The sequence below is a fragment of the Aythya marila genome (genome assembly GCF_965140915.1).
Source record: "Aythya marila genome assembly, chromosome: 9".
Taxonomy (NCBI): Eukaryota; Metazoa; Chordata; class Aves; order Anseriformes; family Anatidae; genus Aythya; species Aythya marila.
The window spans coordinates 14,549,808-14,574,258 of record NC_139050.1 but is presented as its reverse complement, the minus strand read 5'-3'; the positions used below and the strand labels follow the sequence as shown (position 1 = coordinate 14,574,258).

Sequence of the window (24,451 nt, the reverse complement as noted above, 5' to 3'; positions counted from 1 at the left end):
CAGCAGCTCAGGTATATACCCTTGCACAGACAGTCTCCCAGAAGTGAGAACTGGAACCAGTCAAATGAGCAGTTTCTCCCATCGTGCTACTGGCCAAAAGCCCTATGTAAACAGCAAAAACCTATGCATTTTGCAAGTCTTCCCTGACATGTACTAGGAGGCAAGAAGGGAGTAGGAGAGGGAGAAAACTGAGTCTTTGTTTGACAGAGCACACACCACCTCTCCAGGCAGACAACATTTCATTAAGCAGAGCTGTAACTATGCGGAAAGGAGCAAATACTAGACTGAGAATCAAAAGCACCTGGAGATTAGGATTCTGCCTCTTTGGAGGACAGACAAACCAGGCAGAGGATACAGTGCTTCCCCAGACCTACCTGGGAAACTGCTTTCCAGTCTGGTAAAAGGCCAAGTCTACTCTCCCCCCACAAAAACACACACACACACACACACACACACACCCCTTTTCCTCATAATACATGAAGACCAAGATGAATACTTTTCAAAATGTTTTTTAATTAAAACCAAAAAGAAAGGAGCACACACCAGAGCTTGACGTGGGCTAGCCAAACCGCTGGTCGTCGGGATGTTGAAGTGGCATGAGGAAGGCTGAGAGCTGTGCTCCTGGACAATGCAGGAGCAGCGGCACAGACGCTGGGGCTCCCAGAAAAGCACCCTGCCTGCCGGAGGGCTTTCTGCTGAGCAGATCTCTCAAGTGGCAATGGGAAGTGGCATCCTGGAGCCCAGCCTCTTTTCCCAACAGACAGAAAGAAGTGCTGGAGACAGGGGAAAAGACGGTTTCAATGAATCTGCATTTTCAAAGCGCTTCTGGAGAGGATTCCCAGATGGTTCTTTTGCCCCTGCTGGCAGGCTACACGGGTTTACAGAGACTCATCTTTGGCAGTGGCCACGCTGGTAGGACCCAGTTCTGCTTCCACTGAAGTCAATTCATGTCCTTCCCTAGCCATAACTGCAGCCGCACTGGGGCTCACCATCACCAGCCGATTGTGCTTTAAGGTTAAATCCTCATCCAATGTCCATCCAGCCAACAGCTCCTGGGAGCTTCTTCATGCTCATGTGTACCAGTAGATTCAGGTAAATGTGAACATCTTGGCTGCAGCAATGAGATAAACTTTTCAAGCATGCCCAAGAGATGAAGGAGCCAAAAATTAATTTTAGGTTGTGACCTGGGCACTAGATCAGGTATTGAAACCTCCCTGCTATCTAATAAAGGAATACAGTTTCCAAAGCTGCTGGTGTGTTGCTCCACCAGCCTGGTTTCTTTACTGGACAGGCTGGGCTAAAGAAGTGACACATTTTTCACACACAATTTTTATCTGTTAGAATTTACTAGATACGCTCCTCATTTGTCTGCCACATATTTAAAAAATACTTCAACCTGCTCTAATAATCACATTTTAAAACATGCATCAAGTTTGGATCAGAACAGCTTCTCTGGGAAAATCAGTAAGCCCAAATTGCTGATTTAAGGCCTAAATATCAGTCACTGGCCAGCCAGCCACAAAAAAGCCACTCTATCCTTGAACTTGGAATCCTTGGAATTATTTTTATGCTTGGAATTATTATCCTTGGTATGGTTATTATCCTTGGAATATTTTTTTTGGCTCAGACTAACCCTTGTTAGCGTTGCACTACAAGTTTATGTGCAAACAACTTCTGCAGACACGAGACCAAGGTAAGATCTCGTATGTCCCAGGGTAAGTCAGAAAAGTCCGCAGGAGTCACGGGACTAGTAACTGCCGTAAGGGATCAGGCCTAATGCATGCATCAGAGAAGCAAGGTAGCTCCTTTGCTCGAGGTCTGGCTGATTCACTTTGCACACACCACTGCTTTAGCATTAAGTCCTTATCTAATGGCAAACCTGTTTCAACAACATGCAATACATATCAATGCAATATGCACTGCAACACACAATACGCATCCAAAGAAATATGCCAATGCAAAATTCTGACTTCTCAAACATAGCAGGGCTAACAAGGAAGTCTTTTACAAAAGACAATCAAGAAATCACCTGAAACCATGAGACCCAAAGGGCCTCAAGCAACCGGTACCTAATAACAGATGCTAATTCATGAAAGAAACACAAACAGTGGGGCTGAGGTAATGGCAGAGATTTCATTAGTGCAATTAACATTTATAATGGTATGTTCTTTAATAGAATTTAAATAAGGCTTTGAATAATTACACACACTAAAACTAACATTCCATAACCTTATTCCGCATGGAAAAGCAGCAGAAACAACCCTCTGAACTGTACAGGGTCTAATTATGAACAATTACATTCAAAAAGTAGATCAAAACAGAAACAACTCTTCCCCCCAAAAGCATTAACATCTCTAAAGTCAACTTCCTCCCCTAGTGTGAGAAGTGTGAAAACAGATGAACTGGGCTTCAGCCCAGTAGATTTGGCCTCATCAAATTACCAGGAGTGCTTTCCAACCCAGAGTCTCTCTCATTTCTTTAGGGTCATGGAAGCTCGAGGAAAAAAAAATGTAAATTTCCTAAGCAGCGGAAGGTGAATGCTCCCTTCCGGGGGCCCAACAGTATTTATTAATTATGGAAGCTTGAAAAAAAAAATTCTATATAACACTGGTATATGTGTTTATGGTGCCTGTCCTCCTTTAGAAACTACTCACAGACAACGGGGATGGGTGCGTGAAAAAAAAAATCAAAGCAGCATATGAAATAGTAATATACTGTTTCAAAATCTGCACCGTCCTGCAGAACCAGGAATTATAATTTATTCAGATTGTTCTCAACAGATCCAATCTACGCTGGATATGTAAAAAACAAGAGACTAAGTCATCAAGGAAAAACAACTGAAAAAAAAATGCACACTGTTTTGTTTTTAAAAAAAATGAAACAAAAGAAAAAATCCCAAGAAACATTGATGAAAGCTCAGAAAAATTTGTCGTCGATTCTGAAGTGGGGCCTTGTGACATCATCTGGGTTAATGAAGACAGAGATGGACTTCCCTGGGTTCTCAGTCACTAGTTGCTGCAACTTTTTGGCTAGTCGGTCATCGGGCTGGTTGGGGTCCCCTCCGTCTGACTGCGGGGAGGGGATGCTGGTGGTGCTGCCTCGCCGCTGGAGCTCGAGCGTGAGCCGGTTGGCTGCTTTGACGTGCTCGATGGCAGTTCGAAGGTGTTCGGCAGGGTCTGAGCGGACTGAGGACAGCTTCCGCGCGTGCAGCATGACGGTTTCTTCAGAGAGGTGCTCCAGCATGTTGCACTGGGGGATGAAATAGTTAGGGCACATCTTGTTGACCAAGCAGTGCTGGAGGTCATCGATGAGACCCAGGAGGAAGTGGGCGGCGTAATCCTCCTGGGCCAAGTAATTGGCAGGTAGCCTGTCACACGCCCACAGCATCATGCTCCGCAAGTGGTACGGGCTGATGGCTTTGGGGCGGGACAGCAACTTGATGATGATAGCTTTGCAGGCCTGATAGGCTTGCATGAGGCTGCTGGAGATGCACTTTTTCAGCTGCACTTCACTTCTGGCAAATGACAGCCTCCATTCATTGTCCTTCTTCCCCTTGTAGGAACATGCAGGCACTAAGTAAAATCCACTTATGACTTCCTCCTCTGTGATCTTCCCATCCCAGAAGTGGTTCTCCATCAGCCAGCTCTGCGCCACAGCTGGCCAGCCTTTGAAGGACACCACAGGAACAATGTCATACAGCATGCGGCTGCTGCCCACTCCCAAAATGATGGATATGATAGTCCCATTCTTCTCTACCTTCTCCACCTTTGGCATCCCTCGCTGAGGCTTTTTCTGGATCTCAGAGAGGACAATGCTAATGGAGTCATAGAACCAGTCTGCGACTTTCGTTGGGGAGAAGAAGTAATTGGTAGCTCCGTTGATATGATCCACGATCGTGCAGCAGTCCTTCCATTTGCTGATGGTTCCCTCATCAAAGAGCCGCAGGCTCAGCCAGGAGTGACACAACGCTGAGTGGCGCATGTCCAGCGTGACTGGTTGGTTGCGGTCATGCAGCTTCAGCGCGGGCACAAGCAGGGTGAAGTCCATGTCATAGTCTGTGCCTCGGGCATACACATTCAGCTCATCAAGGTCAATGTCCACCACACCTTCCCGCACACCACCTGAGAGCAGCAGGTACTCATTGGCTACAGGCAGCTTCTGGTCAAGTTTCTGAACCATGCCTGCAAAAGAGAGAAAGAGGAATCCTTCCGTGAGAAGGCAAACAGATTTGAGATACAGGATTTAAACAGGACTAAAACCCATCCCATGCTCAGCAGGAAAATAACCCCACCGGGGTATCCATCACTGTTAATGTGACACAAACATATATCAGGCCAACTTTTAGTCCACCCAACTGAAGGCAGGGCCATCCCTGCACTCCTGGGAATAGCTGAAGACCATCCTAAACACCATATCAGGAGCAATGGAAAAAAGCAAAAGTCTCTCTAAAAATACAGCGACGGTGTTTCAAGTACTAAATTCTTAAGGGGAAAATATCTTGTGGCAATATTTGGTGTTCCTGTCCAATCCTCCATGTGAAATTCCTTGTAAAATATACTTTACCTGTTTTATTGCTTCCAAGAGCACCAGATTCAGTTCATTTTTTGCCATGAACTGGGATGATTTTCCAGCTAGGCAGGTAAGGGCATAACCCTTTTCATTTCATGCAGCTCCAGAGGTTGCAGGAGAAGGAAATAGCTCTGGAGGAGTGCTAAGAAACTTCTCCTGCTAGGACCTGAGCTAATCCCATTTTGCAATCTTGCCACATGCTGCCGCATGCTGCCCCATTCATCCTTAAAGAATAATAACCAAGAAAAGCTTCTGTCAACCTCAAAGACATTTTTTGAAGCTAAGATACACAGTGAATGACATTACCCTATGAAGCACAAAGCCTTGCCAAGGTCAAGTAAGTGTCAGTCTCCTTCCTTGCACCCAGAAGAGTGGGATATCTAAAGGGTACCTAAATCAATATGACTTCTGGAGACAGTACTGACACAGCCTCCAAACCCTGCCATTGAACCAGTGGAAGCAGTGCACTGCTTTAGACCCTAGTCGATCCTTGGTGCTGTAGAGCCCAGTCACAAGTTGTGTTTGAGACCCAGAGGGTGGAGGCTGGGACAATCGCATCACAAGGACAGGGAGCAGTTGCTTTTTTCCAAGCATACAAGTCAGTGCTAACCCTTGTCGTGGGGCAGCACAGTTATTCAGGATTTGTGGTGTCCCAATGGCCCATCCTGCCTCTACACTGATCCAGAATTTTTCACTCAGGACTGTGATTTGTGGCACCCACCATGCAGATATGCAGATGATCCTGAGCAAGACAGACAAAACATAACCACCCTATAGAACAAACTGTTCAAACCTACAAAATTCAATGAAGGATGCATTTTTCGAAATATATATATATATATTAATTCAAGGGATAAAAAACATCCTGTGAAGTTCCGTACTGTTCTCTTTGCATGAAAACTTCTATCCTATGTTATAGTCAGAACTTTCGACTGAAAAAGATCATATAATTTTCTGAAAGGGAGAGATTCTCCACTGGGGAATCTACTCTAGGATGAGTTGCTCTCTGTGACCAGAAGAGATCCTCTGTTCTTATGCAGAAGCAATAAGGCTGATGAACTGACCTCATTCAGTCAACAGCAAGTGAGACTGAAGTCTTGCCTTTTTGAACACCCCAAGCTCATCTGCTGGGAAAACAATAACGAAGCTCCAGGACACATATGATCTACCTCCAAAGCCAGATGAGAGCAGGAGCCACTCCTGCAATGTTAATTCTACACCAGCTAACAGTGCCCCTGACTTCATTGGCACAAAGCAGAGCTTGCACTGGATGAAGCCTGGGAAGCTGGCTTTACTGCCAGAGGGGTTGCAAAATGCCAGCTAGCAGAGAAGAGGCTTCTGCTGCTGGTGAGTGGAAAGCATTTTGGTAAGAACTATCCCACAGACTTAGAGCCACTGCTGTCTAAGCACTGTCATGCAGACACTCCCACCGAAGAGACACTTCTCTTCCTTGTAAGAGAAAAAAAAAAGGAGAACACCAGTTTCAAATGTCCTTGCAACAGGGAATACTTTCTGCCCACAGAATGCTCTTTACACTTCCTCTAGAGAGAGGATGTTTGTTGTGTTCTTCATTAAGTCCAGTTTGCAAGGCTAAAGACTCCTGGAAGGGAAAGGTGCAGTACACTGCCAGTAAGTCAATTGTTTTTCTCCCTCCAGAACTCTAGATCTACCAGCAAAGGAGGAACATAAAAAAATAATCAGGCAATGGCTACAGGAAATGATCTGATACATCATCAAAATCTCTCTACCTGAATGGCTGCAGAGTTTAAATCCAAACCCTTGAGCCATGCTTGTCACAAATTTTCCCCTTCAAGGCCTTGACCAGGAACATGTGCAGCTCTGCCACAGAGCTAGAAAAGGAATTTCTGCTAACAGGTCACAGCAGCATCACTGATCCAATTAAAGCTGTGGAACAAGGGGTTGAGATGAGGTCCCTTTGAGGAAAATATATTTAGAATAAGCATAGAATGTTCTATAAATAGTTGGGACAGGCAAAATCAGGATACAGTAAGGCTTTGGGGGTTTGCGGTATGTTCAGACTGACCCCCTTACTCACAGATCTATTTGATATGTGAAAGGATTTCAAGGAATCTCGTTCGCCAGCACTGCATGGCATACACTACCCTGGCACCAAGCTTTCGTCCCAAGTTCCAACAACCCAAAAGCAAGCTGTGAGAACCACGTGTATGCACAGCAGAAGCAGGTACTCCAGCTCAGCAAGCATGCAAGTGCAAGTATGTAGAAAAGTAATCAAGATTGGTACTTGACCCAAGTACTTAAGATAAGAGCACCAGAGAGCCATTGGGATTCTCATCTTCCTATCTTCGTACCATGAGCAGCCAGGAGGGGTTACAGATAACCTTGTGGAAGTTGTAGAAACCCTGTGGAGTTGTCTGTTAAGGATTGAACCCAGAACTTGTAGGGTCAAACGCAAGATTTTTATCTTACCAGAAGCACCAGCTCTCATGGCATCAGAGGAGGCTCACAAATGTTTAAGAAGACTCTTGCTGCTACTAGGAAAAACAATTTGCAGCCATACCTTGCATAATGTTCTTTTGAAAAGGTTGTTTGGCAAAGCTGGCATCTCGCTATGTGTTCAGTTACTACTTCTACCTGAAGTGCCTTAAAGAAGCTGTTTTCTTAGTCATATAACCAGTTTAAGACCTTCCCAAGATACAAAACTCAGCATCATAACAAGTAACTGAGTAACTAGGCTTACAAGCATGAGGAAAGCAGAGCATCTGACAAAACAAGAAACAGAAACCAAAGGCCAGGCTCAATGGTTACTTTACTAAGCAGTCGATTCAGTGGTGCAGGTGAGCAAATGAGGTCTACAGAGAGGTTTTCACTCCTTTACTGTTCCTTCAGTGGCAGGAAAATAGGATTTATTTTTACTCCAAGAACTGAGATACAAGGAGAAGAAAAAAAGGACAGGGAAAAGAGATTTTGCTTTTACATAACAACTAGATTTGGGATACATCCTTGAATGAACTGGGACTCTGATGCACATGACACAGAGACTGTTCTGTCCATTAAAAAAAAAAAAAAAAAAAAAGCAACGCAAAGATGTTCTCCAGCCACTACAGAATTTCAGATGAACTCATTTCACAGCCTTCACGGTGTGTGCTGGGATCTGATGCTATTTCATGAGCAACTTCATGTAAATATGGAGGAACTTACAGACCTGTCTTAGAAGAAACTGACCACAAGAAAATTACACAAAAACTTATTTCTAACATATGCATTTCCTTATTTTGTGTTCCTTCCTGATGCTTTCCTTCCTGAGGCCTTATATACATAGCCATTACCATTAAAAGAGAATGTAAGCAGAAAGTACCACTCCGTTAGTCTTACCTAGTCTCATCAAACTGAGCGTGGAGATGTCCAGGGCAGTCACTGAATTACAGGACACTTCTGCTGCATGTGAAATAGAGAGAGGTCAAAAGAGCACTGGGGTGCTCAGAAAGGCTCCACAAAGGAGGATCTTTCAGAACCTCACATGCAGCACAGGGTGCTTCTGGGAGCTGAGCCTGACCCAGGCACTAACTCTGCACTGCTCCCCGCTCCACCTTACACCCCAGTGCCTGCAGCTGCAAACAGCTTGCTCACATTCCACATCAGCCTGCTGTGGAGGAGGCAGCCCAAACAGTGCACAGCCTCCACTTTCCTCCTGCACAGCCTGCGGTGCTCCCTGCAAGCTATGGGAACCCAGAGTTACTATAACATCCCTGTCCCTGCAGACTTTCTGTGCCAGGAAAGGTTTGCAAGCTTGCTCTGGAAGCTAATGTGGTCCCTCCCGTCTCATCTTTAAAGTCTTAGGACTACACATGTGTTTTATACATCAACAGCACAGTAAGCAACAAGAGGCTACTAAACCAGAAAGATACCAAGAAGGACCCCAGGTTAACAGGAAGGGGCTGTAGCCCCCAGGCAGCTGCACAGGGGAACTGAGCAAGGAAAAGTGATGTTAGCCAGCTGCTGCTCCTCATTGCCAAGCTTTCTCTGCTCACCTCTGGACTTTGCCATCTAATCTGATCTGAGAAGTTCTGCACAACATCAGCTGTTACAAATAGCTGCAGCACAGAACAAACATGCCCAGTTCCTGCCCTTTGGCCCCGCACTGGAGTTGAGAAGAAGCCGGGGGGTCCCCTCTCCAACCACACTCAGGCACAAAGCGCTGTGGGTTCAGCCCAGTGACAGGGTGCAGCCTGTGAAGGATCAGAGGAACTTTGATACCCAAATGCTTTACATACTTAACACACATACTTTGATTGAAGGCTGGGAAGGGAGGACTGGACAAAACTGGCAACGTCCTTCACCCAGCTCCTTTCTTTCACACGCACCAGGAAAGAGCCTACAGAATTAAAGCCAAGGTTTTCTCTTGTGAAATCCAACACCCAAGCTGGTATTCTCACCGATATCTTCTTGCCCCAGCTCCGTCTTACTTTGCAGGTAACTTGATTTCCACAAAGCAAGGGAGTCGGATGCTCATTTCCTCAATCAATAGCAATGATGCGATGTTCTGGCACGAATCATTGGTTGACCTTGCATTTAAAGCCTGCCCTCTCCAAACCATTAGCCTGTGCTCTAACAGAAGTCTCCTGTTACTTGCAGCCAGCATTGTGCAGGCCTGCCTATTGTTTTGAGCAACATTTTTCAGCAATCGTATTGAAAGAGAAAGAGAGTATCAGACTGCTGCAACTGCACCCCAAACACCTGGGAAGAAACATAGCTACCTCCCCCTCATAGAAGAAATCAATCTAAATCCCCCCTGACATCAACAGGGCTCTTTGTTTAAATTCTCCTGCAGACCTGCCCAGGGTAGATCCATCCAAGGTGCCAGGGACAAGCGAACTCCCACACCAGGAAGCTCTCCCAAGGGGTTCCAGGAAGGAACCATGTCCCTGAGGAGACAGAAGTGCTGGAAGCAGTTTTTATTCAATAGATCTTATTTGCCCTCAGTTGTTCAGCACTTCAGCAAGAGTCCCATGTAGGGAAGCTTGGTCTGTAGAACCACATGCCCCAGCTGCAGGTGTGTTTTTGAGATATGCAGAAATATCTAACAGGGAAACCTGCCGTGCTTTGTTGGGAAGAATACCTGAGCTCACCTGTTGGCAGGAGCTGACTTAGCAGCTGTCAAAGGCAGGGGTAGGACCCATTCCTTCCACTAGGGTGGCCAAAAAACACTATGCTGGGTGCTTGGCACACTCATCCCCTGGCAGCCTAGGAAGCAGCCACATACAAGGGATGGTCCTTATAAAATGAACTCTTCTACAGGGAGGGCTAGGGATCACCCACATACACCACTTTGCCTCCCTTCTTTACTCTGGTTAATCTGTCCAAAGGACCCAGCAGTATCAGGGCTCTCGAGTCCATCCCAGCTGTACCCAGTTTGATGCTTGAGTCTGTCTTTTTTCTTCTGTATAAAACCACTGCCCTCCTTAGCACCAAAAGCTAAGGAAGTCTGACCTCCAGCATGCTCAAAAAGTTCTTGGAAGTGTTCAGACAGCATTGAACACACAGCAGATGTTACCAGCAGAGAAACAAATTGTGAGCTCATGATAAATCTCAGGATCCTTCACTTCGGCCAGCAAATTCTTAACCCTGACTGCCGAAAGAAATCCTATGAAACCCCAAGCTAGTCAAAAACAAAAAGCTTTTGTCGTTTTTAGTAAAGACACTATAGATAGGCACTCTGCAGTTTCTGGACAATTCTGCTGCAAACAGCAGATCCTGTAGAAAAGGAATATTGTTGAAAGGCATGCTCCCTGCAGAGGTCTCCCAGCTATATGCCCAAGTGACGCGTGCTGAATGTGAGGGGCTTCTTTAAGACAGGGATGTGAGGCTAACTCTGCTGCAGCTGGCTTGCACCCATTCTTCTGTTTCTCCTGCTAATTGCAAATCTATTTATGAGCAGCACGAGTTGCTGTTACGCAGAACTGAAGGAGTCAGCTCTTTAGCAGTGTCTTGAGTTACGAAGCACTTTGTGAGATGGCTCTTGGCGGAAGCAGGCAGGGGGTGGGAGGGGAGCGGGGAGACTGCACCGTGTGATACCATTTAGTCAAACATGGGAGGCGAGCGAGGGAAGCTGCTCTTTGCAGGCTGATACACCAGTGTCCTACTGATTTTGCTCCTTTTAGAAATCTTGTGATACAGTGACAGAACACACTGCAGGGGCCCAGCACCCCCTTGTAAAAGAAATCAGCTTCTTTTTCCAAAGTCTTCTTTAAAAACAATCTTAAAAATAGTGTCCCAGTTTTTTTTTTTTTCCAGCTCCCATGTGCCCTGGTGGAAGTCACCCAGCTAGCTGAAATCCTGTATGCCAATGCAGAGGGGTATTTCATAGTGCACTGGGGAGAGGGGGGAGGAAGGAGGAGAGAGAAAAAGGAAGAAAAAAGAAAAAAAAAAGAGAGAAAAGAAAGAAAAAAAGAAAAAAAAAGAAGAAAATGATGTTGGGTTTCCTGCCTGCCAATTGGCTTATCCAATGGACTTACAACAGAGTTACATTAGCCAAACTGTAATCAGTGTCTGAAAGCTGAAAGCCTAGCAAAGAATATAAAGTGCAGGTGAAATAATTGTTTTAGGGTCTGAAGAATATGTGCAATAGTGACTGAGAGCAGCTGACAAGAAGAAGGAAGATGGGAAAGAAAGAATTTGGGTTTTCCCAAACTAGAGGAAGTATTTACAGCTTTGTCTTTTACAGCCCTGATGGGTTTATCTGCTGGGAACGTCTCGCTGCTTTCTAAATCATTCATGCTTTCAGTAGAGTCAGCGCCTTGCAGCACTGTTTCACAAGGTACATGGTGCCAGAAAGCATTTCCTTTTGCTGGTATGGTAGGAAATGGAGAAACTCACCTAACCACAGCACCTTCCACAGATCACTCATGAGTTTACAAGGCACAGCCAGTCATCTTTTCTCCATGCTGGAAAAGCTAGCTTATTTAGGCTTTGTACACCTGACTGTTTGTGTCACACCTGGGTGAGCCCTGGGATTGCTGGGCTCTACGTGAATCGAGGTGGTCAACCCTGCATGTCACATGAAAAGTGACTTCTCTGTGGATGTCTTCACAGTCCTCTGGAAAATACCTCAACAGCCCTAGCTGCTACAGCAGCTCCACTCCACTGCCAGGTTGTTCAATGTAATGGAGTTCTCCCCAGAATTTCATCTCACCTTCAGGATATTCCACCTGGAGAAGCCAACACTGATCTCACCACTTTACAAAGGGCATCGATGACACTGGAAAATAACTGCAAGCAGGACAGGGGATGGCTTTGGAGAATGCACAGGAGAAAAAAACCCTCAGCCTCCTTCAAGCTCTCACCCAGACCTGGCTACTCAGCACCAGGTGCCTCTTGCAGATGATGCGGCAGCGCTCCAGCAGTGAGCAAAAGGAGAGCAAAGCCCTTGCCTTCCCAACCCAGGAGCTCCTCGTGCCTCAAGTCAGTCGGATGGGCACGTGTACCTGACGGGCAGAACTCGACTCCGAGGTTGCAAAAGCACTTTGGGCCCCTCAGGGATGGCTTTCTGTTCTTAGTTCCTGCCTGGTCTCCATCTTCCTGACCTGACAGGGCTCAGATGCTACAACACCTCACGTTCCGGTGCCAGCCATGGGCTATGCCCAGAGGAATGCCAGCACACCCTCACGTCCTGTAAATAAAGCAAGAGCCTCCATCGTAAATGCACTGCGAGCTGTTCCTGGCAGGCTTCCTGCTTGCTGTTATCTAACACACAGGAAATTTTCTCCCCAGCCACCTAACCACCAGCCACTTTTCTGTTCCTGTGGACGAGGTGTTTTCTACAAAGACGAGTCACAGTCCGAGCAAATCACAGCACTATTCCTTACAAACTGGGCCTGAACATGCACTGCCCATCCTTAGTGCCTGCCTGTTCTGTAATAACAGCTCTGCCATGTTGCAGAGCAGCACATTTGTCCTTGACTGAAAAATTTGTCACTAAATTATACAGGAAAACTTCCTTGTGGGGTGTATATGGCTACAGAAAGCCATAAATTGTAATTCAATTTACTGTTCTGGATTGCCTCCTGAAATCCACCACACCTGGCTCCTGGGGTCAATAACATGATCAGAATGGCATCCCCTTCAGTCACTATTAACCTCTTCATCTTCCTATGACTAAAATCTATTCTAAAATCTATTTATCTTTTTTTTTTTTTTTTTTTTTAAATTATACCATGGGACAGGTTAGAAAAGGGGGAAAAAAGGATGATTCCAGGAAACCACCCAACTTTCAAAAGAGCTCTGGACTCAGGGAAGCTCCTTTCTCTATGTGCAAAAGGAAAGCACGTGTCTTCAGAAGCTCTTCTGAGGCATCTGGTGGAGAATACATGATGCAAATCCTCTCTCCATCCCCTAGAATTCATTTGACTCTATGCATACATTCCTGGCCTGGCCCCTCTGACAGTTCCTATATCCAAAAACTGGGACAAGCCAAGCCAGACAGGCCAAACACATATGAGCTGCCTGATGTCAGAACTACAAACCAGCCTGCTTTGTCCCTGCAGATCAGCACAGATTAGACCAGCAAAACAAGGCAGGGAATGCAAATACTTGGTCAGAAAGTGCTGAACTCAAAAAGGTTTAAACACTACCATGTGTCTGAGATCATGGAGCTGACAGTGAGCTTCCTTGCAGTACTAAGCAATTTCCCACTCACCACAGAGAACATTGCCATGTGAAACCTGATCAACTGAAATATCTATATAGAACTTATTTGTTAAGGCCCCGTCTACGGCATCAGCTGCACGAAAGAAAATTGCTGCTTGGATTTGACATTCACGCATACACATTGCCAGAGGAAGAAGTTATAGGCCAGATCTTCTGCTAGCAGAAAACATAGCAGCTCCCCTGAAGTGTGTGGGAACACTTGGCAGAAAATGCAGTGGCATTCCTCCTCCCTTTCCATGGGAGACAGACAGAGGAAAACCTTAGATTTCCAAACCTGCTTGCACATGTCCCATTGCTCCTACCCTCCTGCCCCAGCTTTATCTTGCAGTGGTCGCATTTGACAGCCCATGAAAGCAAGCAGAAGGAAGGGAATGGATGGTCTTTTTTCTAACAGCGACTGTCAGTCCCTAAATTCTCAGATTTTAGAGTCACTTATGTGCGGCTGAGCACTGTCATCTGCTAAAGAGCATAGCAGGAAGCACTGTGTGGATTCCAGCTCCATCGAGTGCCAAGCCTGCAGCCCGAGCAGCTGTCAAGGATCTCTTATCCCCTCAGCACAGGCAGAGGCTAGGAAGCAGAGAGCTGGGACAGTTTCAGCAAGAGAGCAAAACAATCTCTGCTACAGCACAGCAGAACCTGGGCCACCTTGCATGAAGGCACGCAGGAAAGTGCCGCTGTCTGGCACAGGACTCCAAAGGTGCAGAGCACGGTGATTTAAGAAAGCAGCAGTGAGAAGTCACGTAGCCAGGTGGCCCTGCAGGATCCTCTGCCTTCCCTCCTGTGCCAGGCGTGTAGTCTTTGGTGGGAAGGGGGAGCAGGGGAAGCTCTGGCAGGGGCTGGCAGCGCTCACAGCTATCTGATGTCCCACAGATATTTGCGGTGAGACAAGGGGTGTGGTTTTGGAGCAGTGATCTGCTACCAGGAATGGGATTTGGAATGCTAGTGCCAGTTCAGCCATGAGGCACTCACGATCCTTTGCACAGCACTCTCACCCTGTTTTGCCTGCTCCAGAAACTCCAGGAGACGAGCCCCACATCTGTCACAAAGCCTCTTCGTGCTTACCTGGCATGAAACAGAGCCTCACATGCATTTAATTAGAGCAGGCCCGGTGATCAACCACTTCATCAGGATGACAGTTACATTGTGAGGTAAAGGACAGAGAGAAAGCAAAATCGTTGCTGATCACATAGACAATGCACACAATACACTCAAAGACATTCTCTCCAAAGTCCTTTCTCATCTAAAAATCTAGTGGAGTGTGGACATAGCAAGATATGGGTCCAGAGAACTGTCAGAAAGTTATGCAGAAGACCTCATGGAGTAGGAGGTGCTCAAGGCCAGGCTGGATGGGATTTGGGCAAGGTGGGCTGGTGGGAGGTGTCCCTGCCCATGGCAGGGGGTTGAAATTAGATGATCCTTACTGGACTTCCAACCCACTCCATTCTATGACTCTATGAATTTCCCTAATATTTCTGTAGCAATAATGAAAAATGCTGAAAAACTTTGCTGACAAGTGCAGATAAAGAAAAGTTAGGCTTAGAAGAGGCAGGCACATGGAGAATGCAGAACTTTCACATGAAATCAGTAATCAGAAATCTCACTTATATTTTATGGATGTTGCTGTGAAAACACTCTGCAAAATTTCCCCATGGACATTCAGCTCCTGCAGGGCTTTTCTATTCTTTGTATGAAAACACTTCCCAGTCAGCACACCAGGAGTGCATGTTGTCAGAACACAGCCCTGCTACAAAGAAAGCAACAACTGATAGTGTCCTCGCTAGTTTCCCACTGACAGTTGGCCCCTCGCCCCATGATTAATGGACAAACAAAAAAGATTATAGACCTAAATTTGCTAACAGTTAATATAATTAATTGCACATGGTTGAAACAGGAACATGTGCGTGTGGGATGGCCCTATAACAAGGATGTTCGTTCCTGAAGTCAGACAAAGCTGATGTACAGCTCATGCCCTGAAGACATCTGAGCATAATCCTAATTATTTGTTTCTGACTGCATTTGGGGAAGGGCTTGACAGAGGAAAAATGAGAAAAATACTGAATTTTGCACTTGCTTTCTGGCTGGGAAAGATGCTGCTGCGACAGCAGCTCCACTCACTAATCACCGGTCCTGCTCTGCGTGTGCAGCCCCAACATGTCACCCTGACAGACAGATGGAGAGCTTTGCCACAGCACTGGGGCTACAAACACAGCACTAGAGCACAAACAGGCCCAGGTGCAGGAAAGAAAAGGAGGCTAAAGTCTTGCCTGGGAAGGAGTAACAGGGGATTTGCTTCATTGCTGTTCCCATCCTGGGGTTTTGTAGACATCTCCAGATACCTACTGTCCTCTGGATACCTCCAGACCTCAATTATGTAATCTCTTCTACTCAAACACATGCTGCTCTGCTCTCCCTGCCTCACAAAACAACCCACGAGGAGGAGCACTGTCATTAGACAAAAACAAAAAAAACAAACAAAAACAACCCTCTCAGACTTGCTTCTTCACCAGGGATAGAAGATCTTGTACTGAATGGACCTTGGGACATCTCCAATCTATGCTCAGACATCAGCCAACCTTTTTACCCACAGGCATAGCTAACAAGAGGGCAAAAGCGTGCCGATTCCCAAAGAGGCAATGATTGCTTGCGCTCAGATACGGCATTGGTATTCTCTGTCTACAGACAGAAGCATCTTCTAGAAGGACCCTGCAATGTAGAATTAGCTGCTAAACCACAACTTCCTGCCCAAAATTATATTCTGAGTAAGCAAAAACTATTCCACAGAGCTTTGGGTTTGAGAAAGAAACACCATTTTACCCCCTGGCAAAAAGATGGCTTGTGAAATCACGATGCTAATAAACATCTCTTTGCTTTACTGAGACATCCTGCTTTGCTGCTGGCTTTTGAGAGATAACATCAAGGTTCAAATCCCATTTCAGACTAGTTACCCAGCCACCTTAACAGTAAGACAGGAAACATTCCCCCTTAGTATCGACACATTCATTCTTCCATGTATGAAATCCCCACAGGAGTTGTAAAAAAAAAAATAAAAAATAAATAAAATAAATAAATAAATCCAGGAAAGCAGGGACATGCAATCACCTCTTCCGTCAGCAGATGGCACAAACGCATCAGTGTGCCCGGGCTACAGAGCTCAGCACGCCTCTGGGATTTGAGCAGAGAGAAAAAGAATCGGTGAAAAACAAAAGGCGATAGTTTTCACACTGCAGCATGGGCAAGTGAGGAAGCCACATGCAGCCACACAAACATCTTTCTGTGCCACCTGCTAGGGTTTAAAATGAAGAAAAAGCCAGCTCTGACACAATTATCACTACAAGGGAGAGGATAAGACCTATAGTACCAGGCTATCTCCTACCAAACCACACTTGGTATATAATTTTCATCCACTGTATGTTAGAAGTCCTCTAGTAGCACACAGCGCATGGGGTGGGAGCAGGATGCAAATCTAAGCACGGATAAGCCAGAAGACAGACAGCAAACCTGTCCACAAATCCTATTTAATGCCAGATTTCCAGCCTGTGAGGACTGAAGGGAAAGGCCAGCGTTTTTCCCAAGCCATCTGTACAGGGCGCCTTTTGTGCCATTCCTCTTTGAGTATTTGTGCCGCTTTAGGCAGCAGCATAACAGAGCTGGCAATGTGCACTGTGGCTTCAAAGCAGAACAATTGCTGGTTATAGAAGCACTGTTAACAATTTATTGCTAATGCATTTTAATAAGTTACAGAAAAAGCACTGCTCCAAATGAATCACAGGTAAATGTAGTTCAACATTTAGGTTTTCTATTTCTCCACTGAAAAACAAGCAAACTCACAGTGAGCACATGTGCAGAGGCACAGCTCATACTTTCGATGCTGGCAGGTACCTCATTTTAAGGAAGAGATCCCTTGGATGATTCTGACTTAACACCAAAAGATGGGACCAGCACTTAACTAGTCAGTTTCCCTTATTTATTCTCATCCTCAGAGCAGAGCGAATACAACAAAAGTAATTTAGGAGCACTCCAAATTAAATGAAGACAGGGTCATCTACGAATGCGCATACATCCATGTCCTGGTTTCAGTTAGCACAGAATTAATTTTCTTCCTAGTAGCTGGTGGAATGCTGTGTTTTGGCTTAGAATGAGAAGAGTGCTGATAACACCCCGATGCTTTAATTGTTGCAGAGCAGTGCTTATACTAAGCCAAGGACATCTCAGCCTTTGCTCTGTCCTGCCAACGGGCAGGCTGGGGGGTGCAGTAAGAGCTGGGAGGGGACAGACCCAGGACAGGTGACCCAAACTAGCCAAAGGGGTATTCCATACCATCTGACGTCATGCTAAACAATATATAGGGGTGGCTAGCCGGGGGGAGGGGGCCGGACTGCTCGGGGTTAGGCTGGGCATCGGTCAGCGGGTGGTGAGCAATTGCATTGTGCATCACTTGTTTGTACATACTATTATTACTTTCGTATTATCACCATTGTATCATCATTATTATTATTATTATTATTATTTTCCTGTCTTATTAAACTGTCTTTATCTCAACTCACGGGCTTCACTTTCCATTTCTCTCCCCCGTCCCAGAGAGGGAGGGGGGAGGGTGAGCGAACGGCTGCGTGGTGTTTAGCTGCCAGCCGGGTTAAACCACGACAGTCTTTTTGGCGCCCAACGTGGGGCACGAAAGGTTGAGATAACGGCAGATCTGACCAGAGTGTGTTAAACTAAAATTGGTATAAGTATTAGACCTGCTTAATAGTCACTTGTCATAATGCTGATTGCTTTAATCTCAACTGTGCTGCGCCTGTTTTCCAAATTGAGTATTATAGCACGTTATTTTCCGTATGTGCTCTCTGTCATGTTGTTTATCCTCTCCGGGCCCTGGTTTCAGACCATTATGGTACTGTGTGTTGTATCAGTGGCTTATGAGATGATGAAATATCTGGCCATGACTCTAACCTGGTATTTGTACTCAGTAACATCTTCGATTCTATACTTTGGAAACTGTATTTTGGAAACTATTAGCAATTGTATCTGTTGCCTTTTTTCATTAGGGAGTCAATCTGTGGAGGGGAAAGGGGAAGATAATTTTTCTTACTTGATCACTCTCCCTTTCTCCTTCACCACCCCTGTACCCTCCTTGATCACTCTCCCTTCCTCCTTCACCACCCTCTTATCCTCCGAGTTTATTACAATAGCTCTCCAAGATATTGAATATCCTTGGGATACTCAGACCAGCATAGTCCTGTTGTTCTGCCTCCTGAATGCACTTCAGGTTCTGCTTAAAGTTAAACAACTACTTAGGAAGCTCATCCGGAGATCTGCCCGGAGGCAGTATAGTTGTGGGTGGCAGGGAGTATGGGAGGATATGGGCAGGCATCTAGACCAGTTGGCACCCCCAGTGTTTTGGAAATTCACCCCTGAACAAGTGCAAAATCCTCAAAAACTGGCAGAATGCTTGAATAAAAGGTGTCGCGATTCGGGAAGTTCCAAAGTAACACAAATCATTGTAACATGCTGGGGCCTGGCTTACGCCTATCGAGCTGCCATGGATACTGCTATCAACTTAGTGACAGACCCTGCGGCCACTCCAAGTCCCTTGACAGATCCAACGGCCACTGTGACCCCTACGGTGGACTCTGCAGCCGCTCCAGTCCCAGCTTCTGCAGATGCTCCAGTCCCAGCTTCTGCAGATGCTCCAGTCCCAGCTCCTGCAGCCGCTCCAGTCCCAGCTCCTGCAGCCGCTCCAGTCCCAGTTCCTGAAGCCGCCCCAGTCCCAGCTCCTGAAGCCGCCCCAGTCCCAGTTCCTGCAGTCGCTCCAGTTCCAGCTCCGGCCGCTACTCCAGTCCCAGTTCCTGCAACTGCTCCAGTCCCAGCTCCTGAAGCTGCTCCAGCTCCAGCTCCTGAAGCCGCTCCAGCTCCAGCTCCTGCAGCTGCTCCAGTCCCAGTTCCTGCAGTCGCTCCAGTTCCAGCTCCGGCCGCTACTCCAGTCCCAGTTCCTGCAACTGCTCCAGTCCCAGCTCCTGAAGTCGCTCCAGCTCCAGCTCCTGAAGCCGCTCCAGCTCCAGCTCCTACTGCTGCTCCAGTCCCAGCTCCTGCAACTGCTCCAGCTCCAACTCCAGCTCCTGTAGCCGCTACAGCTCCGGTTCCTGCAACTGCTCCAGCTCCTGTAGCCGCTCCAGCTCCTGTGGCCGTGTCAGAGAAACGAGCTGTAGCAGTGCAAGTTGACCCTGCAGAGGGCATTCCAACCCCTGTGGCAGACCCTGTAACAAAGTCAGAGAAACGAGCAGTAGCAGTGCAAGCTGCCCCTGTAGAGAAGGTGAAAATATGGTATAGAAATTCAAGTCGTTTAGAACGCAGAGAGTCTTCTGCCAATCCAGGTAAGGCTTCTGCCAAAACTAAGTATAGAGATGACGAAGATGATGACGACGCTGGGCCGTCAAGGATTCAGGAGGAGGAAGATGAGGATGCCGAAAGAGCAACAGTAACTACCCGAAGCCTAAACGAGCGCGAGCTACGAGATGTGCGAAAAGATTTTGGTCGCTGTATAGGTGAGCAGCTTGTCACCTGGCTGCTCCGGTGCTGGGACTCTGGAGCCAATTGTGTGGAGTTAGACGGCAGGGAAGCCAAGCGGCTGGGATCCCTTGCTCGAGACGCCGGCATTGACAAAGCAATTGCAGATGGAGCACGACCCACCAGCCTCTGGAGGCGTCTCCTCTCAGCTGTGAGGGAAAGGTATCCCTTCAAGGAAGATATTTTATGTCTACCAGGCAAGTGGACCACTATGGAGAAGGGAATCCAGTACCTGAGGGAATTAGCCGTACGGGAAGTGATTTATGAGGATCCAGACCTCAAACAAACATCCACAGATCCAGATGAAGTCAAGTGTACACGACCCATGTGGCGGAAGTTTGTACGGAGTGCACCATCATCATATGCCAGCTCATTGGCAATAATGGCCTGGAAAGAGGATGAGGAACCCACAGTGGGTGAAGCGGCTAAACAACTCCGGCAGTACGAAGAAAGTCTCTCCTCTTCCTTACAGGCCTGCGTCTCAGCTGTGGAGAAACTTTCTGAAAAGGTTCACCAACTTGAAGAGAATCTATTGTCCTCCCCACCTGAACCAACCAGTGCCCACCGACCAAAGGAGAACACTTGGGAGAAACTTTCTGAAAAGGTTCACCAACTTGAAGAGAGATTATTCTCCTTCGCACCTGTACAAAGCAGTGTCTCAGCTGTCAGGGGTAGGCGTTCACCCACACAAGGAAGACGATATGGTGGGTACTCACCCCGTGCCACCCTGTGGTTTTACTTACGAGACCATGGAGAGGACATGAGAAAGTGGGATGGAAAATCTACCGCGACCCTAGAGGCACGGGTACGTGAGTTGCAAAAGAAAACAATCAGGAAAAAGGGATTCTCCGAAAAGTTTGCTGCTCCAACTTCCAGCAGACAGTCCTTCAAACACAGAAACGAGGAAGATTCTGACCAGGATTAGGGGGGCCCTGCCTCCAGCCAGGGGGAGGAAAGGGACAATCGAGTTTATTGGACTGTGTGGATTCGATGGCCTGGCACATCACGCGCACAGAAGTATAAGGCTTTAGTAGACACCGGTGCACAATGTACTATAATGCCATCGAGCTATAAAGGACCAGAGCCCATCTATATTTGTGGAGTGACAGGGGGATCTCAGCAGTTGACTGTATTGGAGGCTGAAGTGAGTCTGACTGGGAATGAGTGGGAAAAGCACCGCATTGTGACTGGTCCGGATGCTCCATGTATCCTTGGCATAGACTATCTTAGAAGAGGATACTGCAAGGACCCAAAAGGGTTCCGGTGGGCTTTTGGTATTGCTGCCTTAGAGACAGAGGGCATTAAACAATTATCTACCTTGCCTGGTCTCTCAGAGGACCCCTCTGTTGTGGGGTTGCTGAGGGTCGAAGAACAGCAAGTGCCAATTGCTACCACAACTGTGCACCGGCGGCAATATCGCACCAACCGAGACTCCCTGATTCCCATCCATAAGCTAATTCGTCAATTGGAGAGCCAAGGAGTGATCAGCAAGACTCATTCACCTTTCAATAGTCCCATATGGCCAGTGCGAAAGTCTAATGGCGAGTGGAGACTAACAGTGGACTATCGCGGCCTGAACGAAGTCACGCCACCACTGAGTGCTGCAGTGCCGGACATGCTGGAACTTCAGTATGAACTTGAATCGAAGGCAGCCAAGTGGTACGCCACAATTGATATCGCTAATGCATTTTTCTCCATCCCTCTAGCAGCAGAGTGCAGGCCACAATTTGCCTTCACTTGGAGGGGAGTCCAATATACCTGGAATAGGCTGCCCCAGGGGTGGAAACACAGCCCTACCATTTGCCATGGGCTGATCCAGTCTGCACTAGAGCAGGGGGAAGCTCCTGAACACCTGCAGTACATCGATGACATTATTGTGTGGGGTGACACAGCAGAGGAAGTTTTCGAGAAAGGGAAGAAAATAGTCCAAATCCTTCTGAAAGCCGGTTTTGCCATAAAACAAAATAAAGTCAAAGGACCTGCACGGGAGATCCAGTTTTTAGGAATAAAATGGCAAGATGGACGTCGTCAAATCCCAATGGATGTGATCAACAAAATAACAGCTATGTCTCCACCAACTAACAAAAAAGAAACACAGACTTTCCTAGGTGTTGTGGGGTTTTGGAGAATGCACATCCCAAATTACAGTCTGATTGTAAACCCACTCTACCAAGTAACTCGTAAGAAGAATGAGTTTGAATGGGGCCCTGAACAACGACAAGCCTTTGAACAAATCAAGCAGGAAATAGTCCATGCAGTAGCCCTTGGGCCAGTTCGAACAGGACCAGATGTAAAGAATGTGCTCTACACTGCAGCCGGGGAGAACGGCCCCACCTGGAGCCTCTGGCAGAAAGAACCTGGGGAAACTCGAGGTCGGCCTCTGGGGTTTTGGAGTCGGGGATACAGAGGATCTGAGGCCCGCTATACTCCAACTGAAAAGGAGATATTGGCAGCATATGAAGGAGTTCGATCTGCTTCGGAGGTGGTCGGTACTGAAGCGCAGCTCCTCCTAGCACCCCGATTACCGGTACTAGGCTGGATGTTCAAGGGAAGGGTCCCCTCTACGCATCATGCAACTGATGCTACATGGAGCAAGTGGGTTGCACTGATTACTCAGCGGGCTCAAATAGGAAACCCCAGTCGCCCAGGAATATTGGAAGTGATCATGGACTGGCCAGAAGGCAAATACTTTGGGATATCATCAGAGGAGGAGGTGGGTCGTGCTGAAGAAGCCCCACTGTACAACCAGTTGCCAGAGAATGAAAAGAAATATGCCCTGTTCACTGATGGGTCCTGTCGTATTGTGGGGAAGCATCGGAGATGGAAGGCTGCTGTATGGAGTCCTACGCGACGAGTTGCAGAAGCTGCTGAGGGAGAAGGTGAATCGAGTCAGTTTGCAGAAGTGAAAGCCATTCAGCTGGCTTTAGACATTGCTGAACGAGAAAAATGGCCAGTTCTCTATCTCTACACCGATTCATGGATGGTAGCAAATGCCCTGTGGGGATGGTTACAGCAATGGAAGCAAAACAACTGGCAGCGTAGGGGCAAACCTATCTGGGCTGCTGCATTGTGGCAAGATATTGCTGCTCGGGTAGAGAACCTGGCTGTGAAAGTACGCCACGTAGATGCTCATGTGCCCAAGAATCGGGCTACTGAAGAACATCAAAACAACCAGCAGGTGGATCAGGCTGCTAAGATTGAAGTAGCTCAGGTGGACCTGGATTGGCAGCATAAAGGTGAATTATTTATAGCCCGATGGGCCCATGACACCTCAGGCCATCAAGGTAGAGATGCAACATACAGATGGGCTCGTGATCGAGGGGTGGACTTGACCATGGACGCTATAGCACAGGTTATTCATGACTGTGAAACATGTGCTGCAATCAAGCAAGCCAAACGGTCAAAGCCTCTTTGGTATGGAGGACGATGGCTGAAATATAAATATGGAGAGGCCTGGCAGATTGATTACATCACACTCCCTCAAACTCGCAATGGCAAGCGCCACGTACTTACAATGGTGGAAGCAACCACCGGATGGCTGGAAACATATCCTGTGCCTCATGCTACCGCCCGGAACACCATCCTGGGCCTTGAAAAGCAAGTCCTATGGCGACATGGCACCCCAGAAAGAATAGAATCAGACAATGGGACTCACTTCCGAAACAACCTTATAGACACTTGGGCCAAAGAACATGGTATTGAATGGGTGTATCACATCCCCTATCATGCACCAGCCTCCGGGAAAGTTGAACGATACAATGGCCTGTTAAAGACTACCTTGAAAGCAATGGGCGCTGGGACGTTCAAAAACTGGGATACGCATTTGGCAAAGGCCACCTGGTTAGTCAATACTAGGGGATCTACCAACCGAGCTGGACCTGCCCAATCAAACCTGTTACGTACTGTAGATGGGGATAAAGTTCCTGTAGTGCATGTAAAAAATATGCTGGGTAAAACAGTCTGGGCTACTCCTGCCTCAGGAAAAGGCAAACCTATTCGTGGAATTGTTTTCGCTCAGGGACCTGGATATACTTGGTGGGTAATGCAAAAGAACGGAGAGGTCCGGTGTGTACCTCAAGGAGATTTAATACTGGGTGAGAATAGCCCATGAACTGAATTGCACCATGTTAAATAGTATATTATACTGTATATTATCACTACCATGATTACTATAGGCGACTAATTAGAATGTATGGAAAAGAGTGTAACCTGAGCATGACATAAATGGTATGGAATAAGGGGTGGATAGATGTCCTGGTTTCAGTTAGCACAGAATTAATTTTCTTCCTAGTAGCTGGTGGAATGCTGTGTTTTGGCTTAGAATGAGAAGAGTGCTGATAACACCCCGATGCTTTAATTGTTGCAGAGCAGTGCTTATACTAAGCCAAGGACATCTCAGCCTTTGCTCTGTCCTGCCAACGGGCAGGCTGGGGGGTGCAGTAAGAGCTGGGAGGGGACAGACCCAGGACAGGTGACCCAAACTAGCCAAAGGGGTATTCCATACCATCTGACGTCATGCTAAACAATATATAGGGGTGGCTAGCCGGGGGGAGGGGGCCGGACTGCTCGGGGTTAGGCTGGGCATCGGTCAGCGGGTGGTGAGCAATTGCATTGTGCATCACTTGTTTGTACA

The 24,451-nt window shown here is 47.0% G+C and overlaps 1 protein-coding gene across 2 annotated transcripts in view; it reads right to left on the bottom strand.

The window, feature by feature from the left end:
- Positions 1 to 2,856: 2,856 nt before the first annotated feature.
- Positions 2,857 to 24,451, bottom strand: part of MB21D2 (Mab-21 domain containing 2) — a gene marked incomplete at its 5' end in the record, with an annotated part of 61,094 nt that continues 39,499 nt past the window's right edge. For both annotated transcript variants that reach the window (XM_082767166.1, XM_082767167.1), the window contains one exon: positions 2,857 to 4,181. In XM_082767166.1, coding sequence (XP_082623292.1) covers positions 2,917 to 4,181 — 1,265 coding nt within the window. In that variant the 3' untranslated portion in view covers positions 2,857 to 2,916. The remainder of the gene's footprint in view (positions 4,182 to 24,451) is intronic.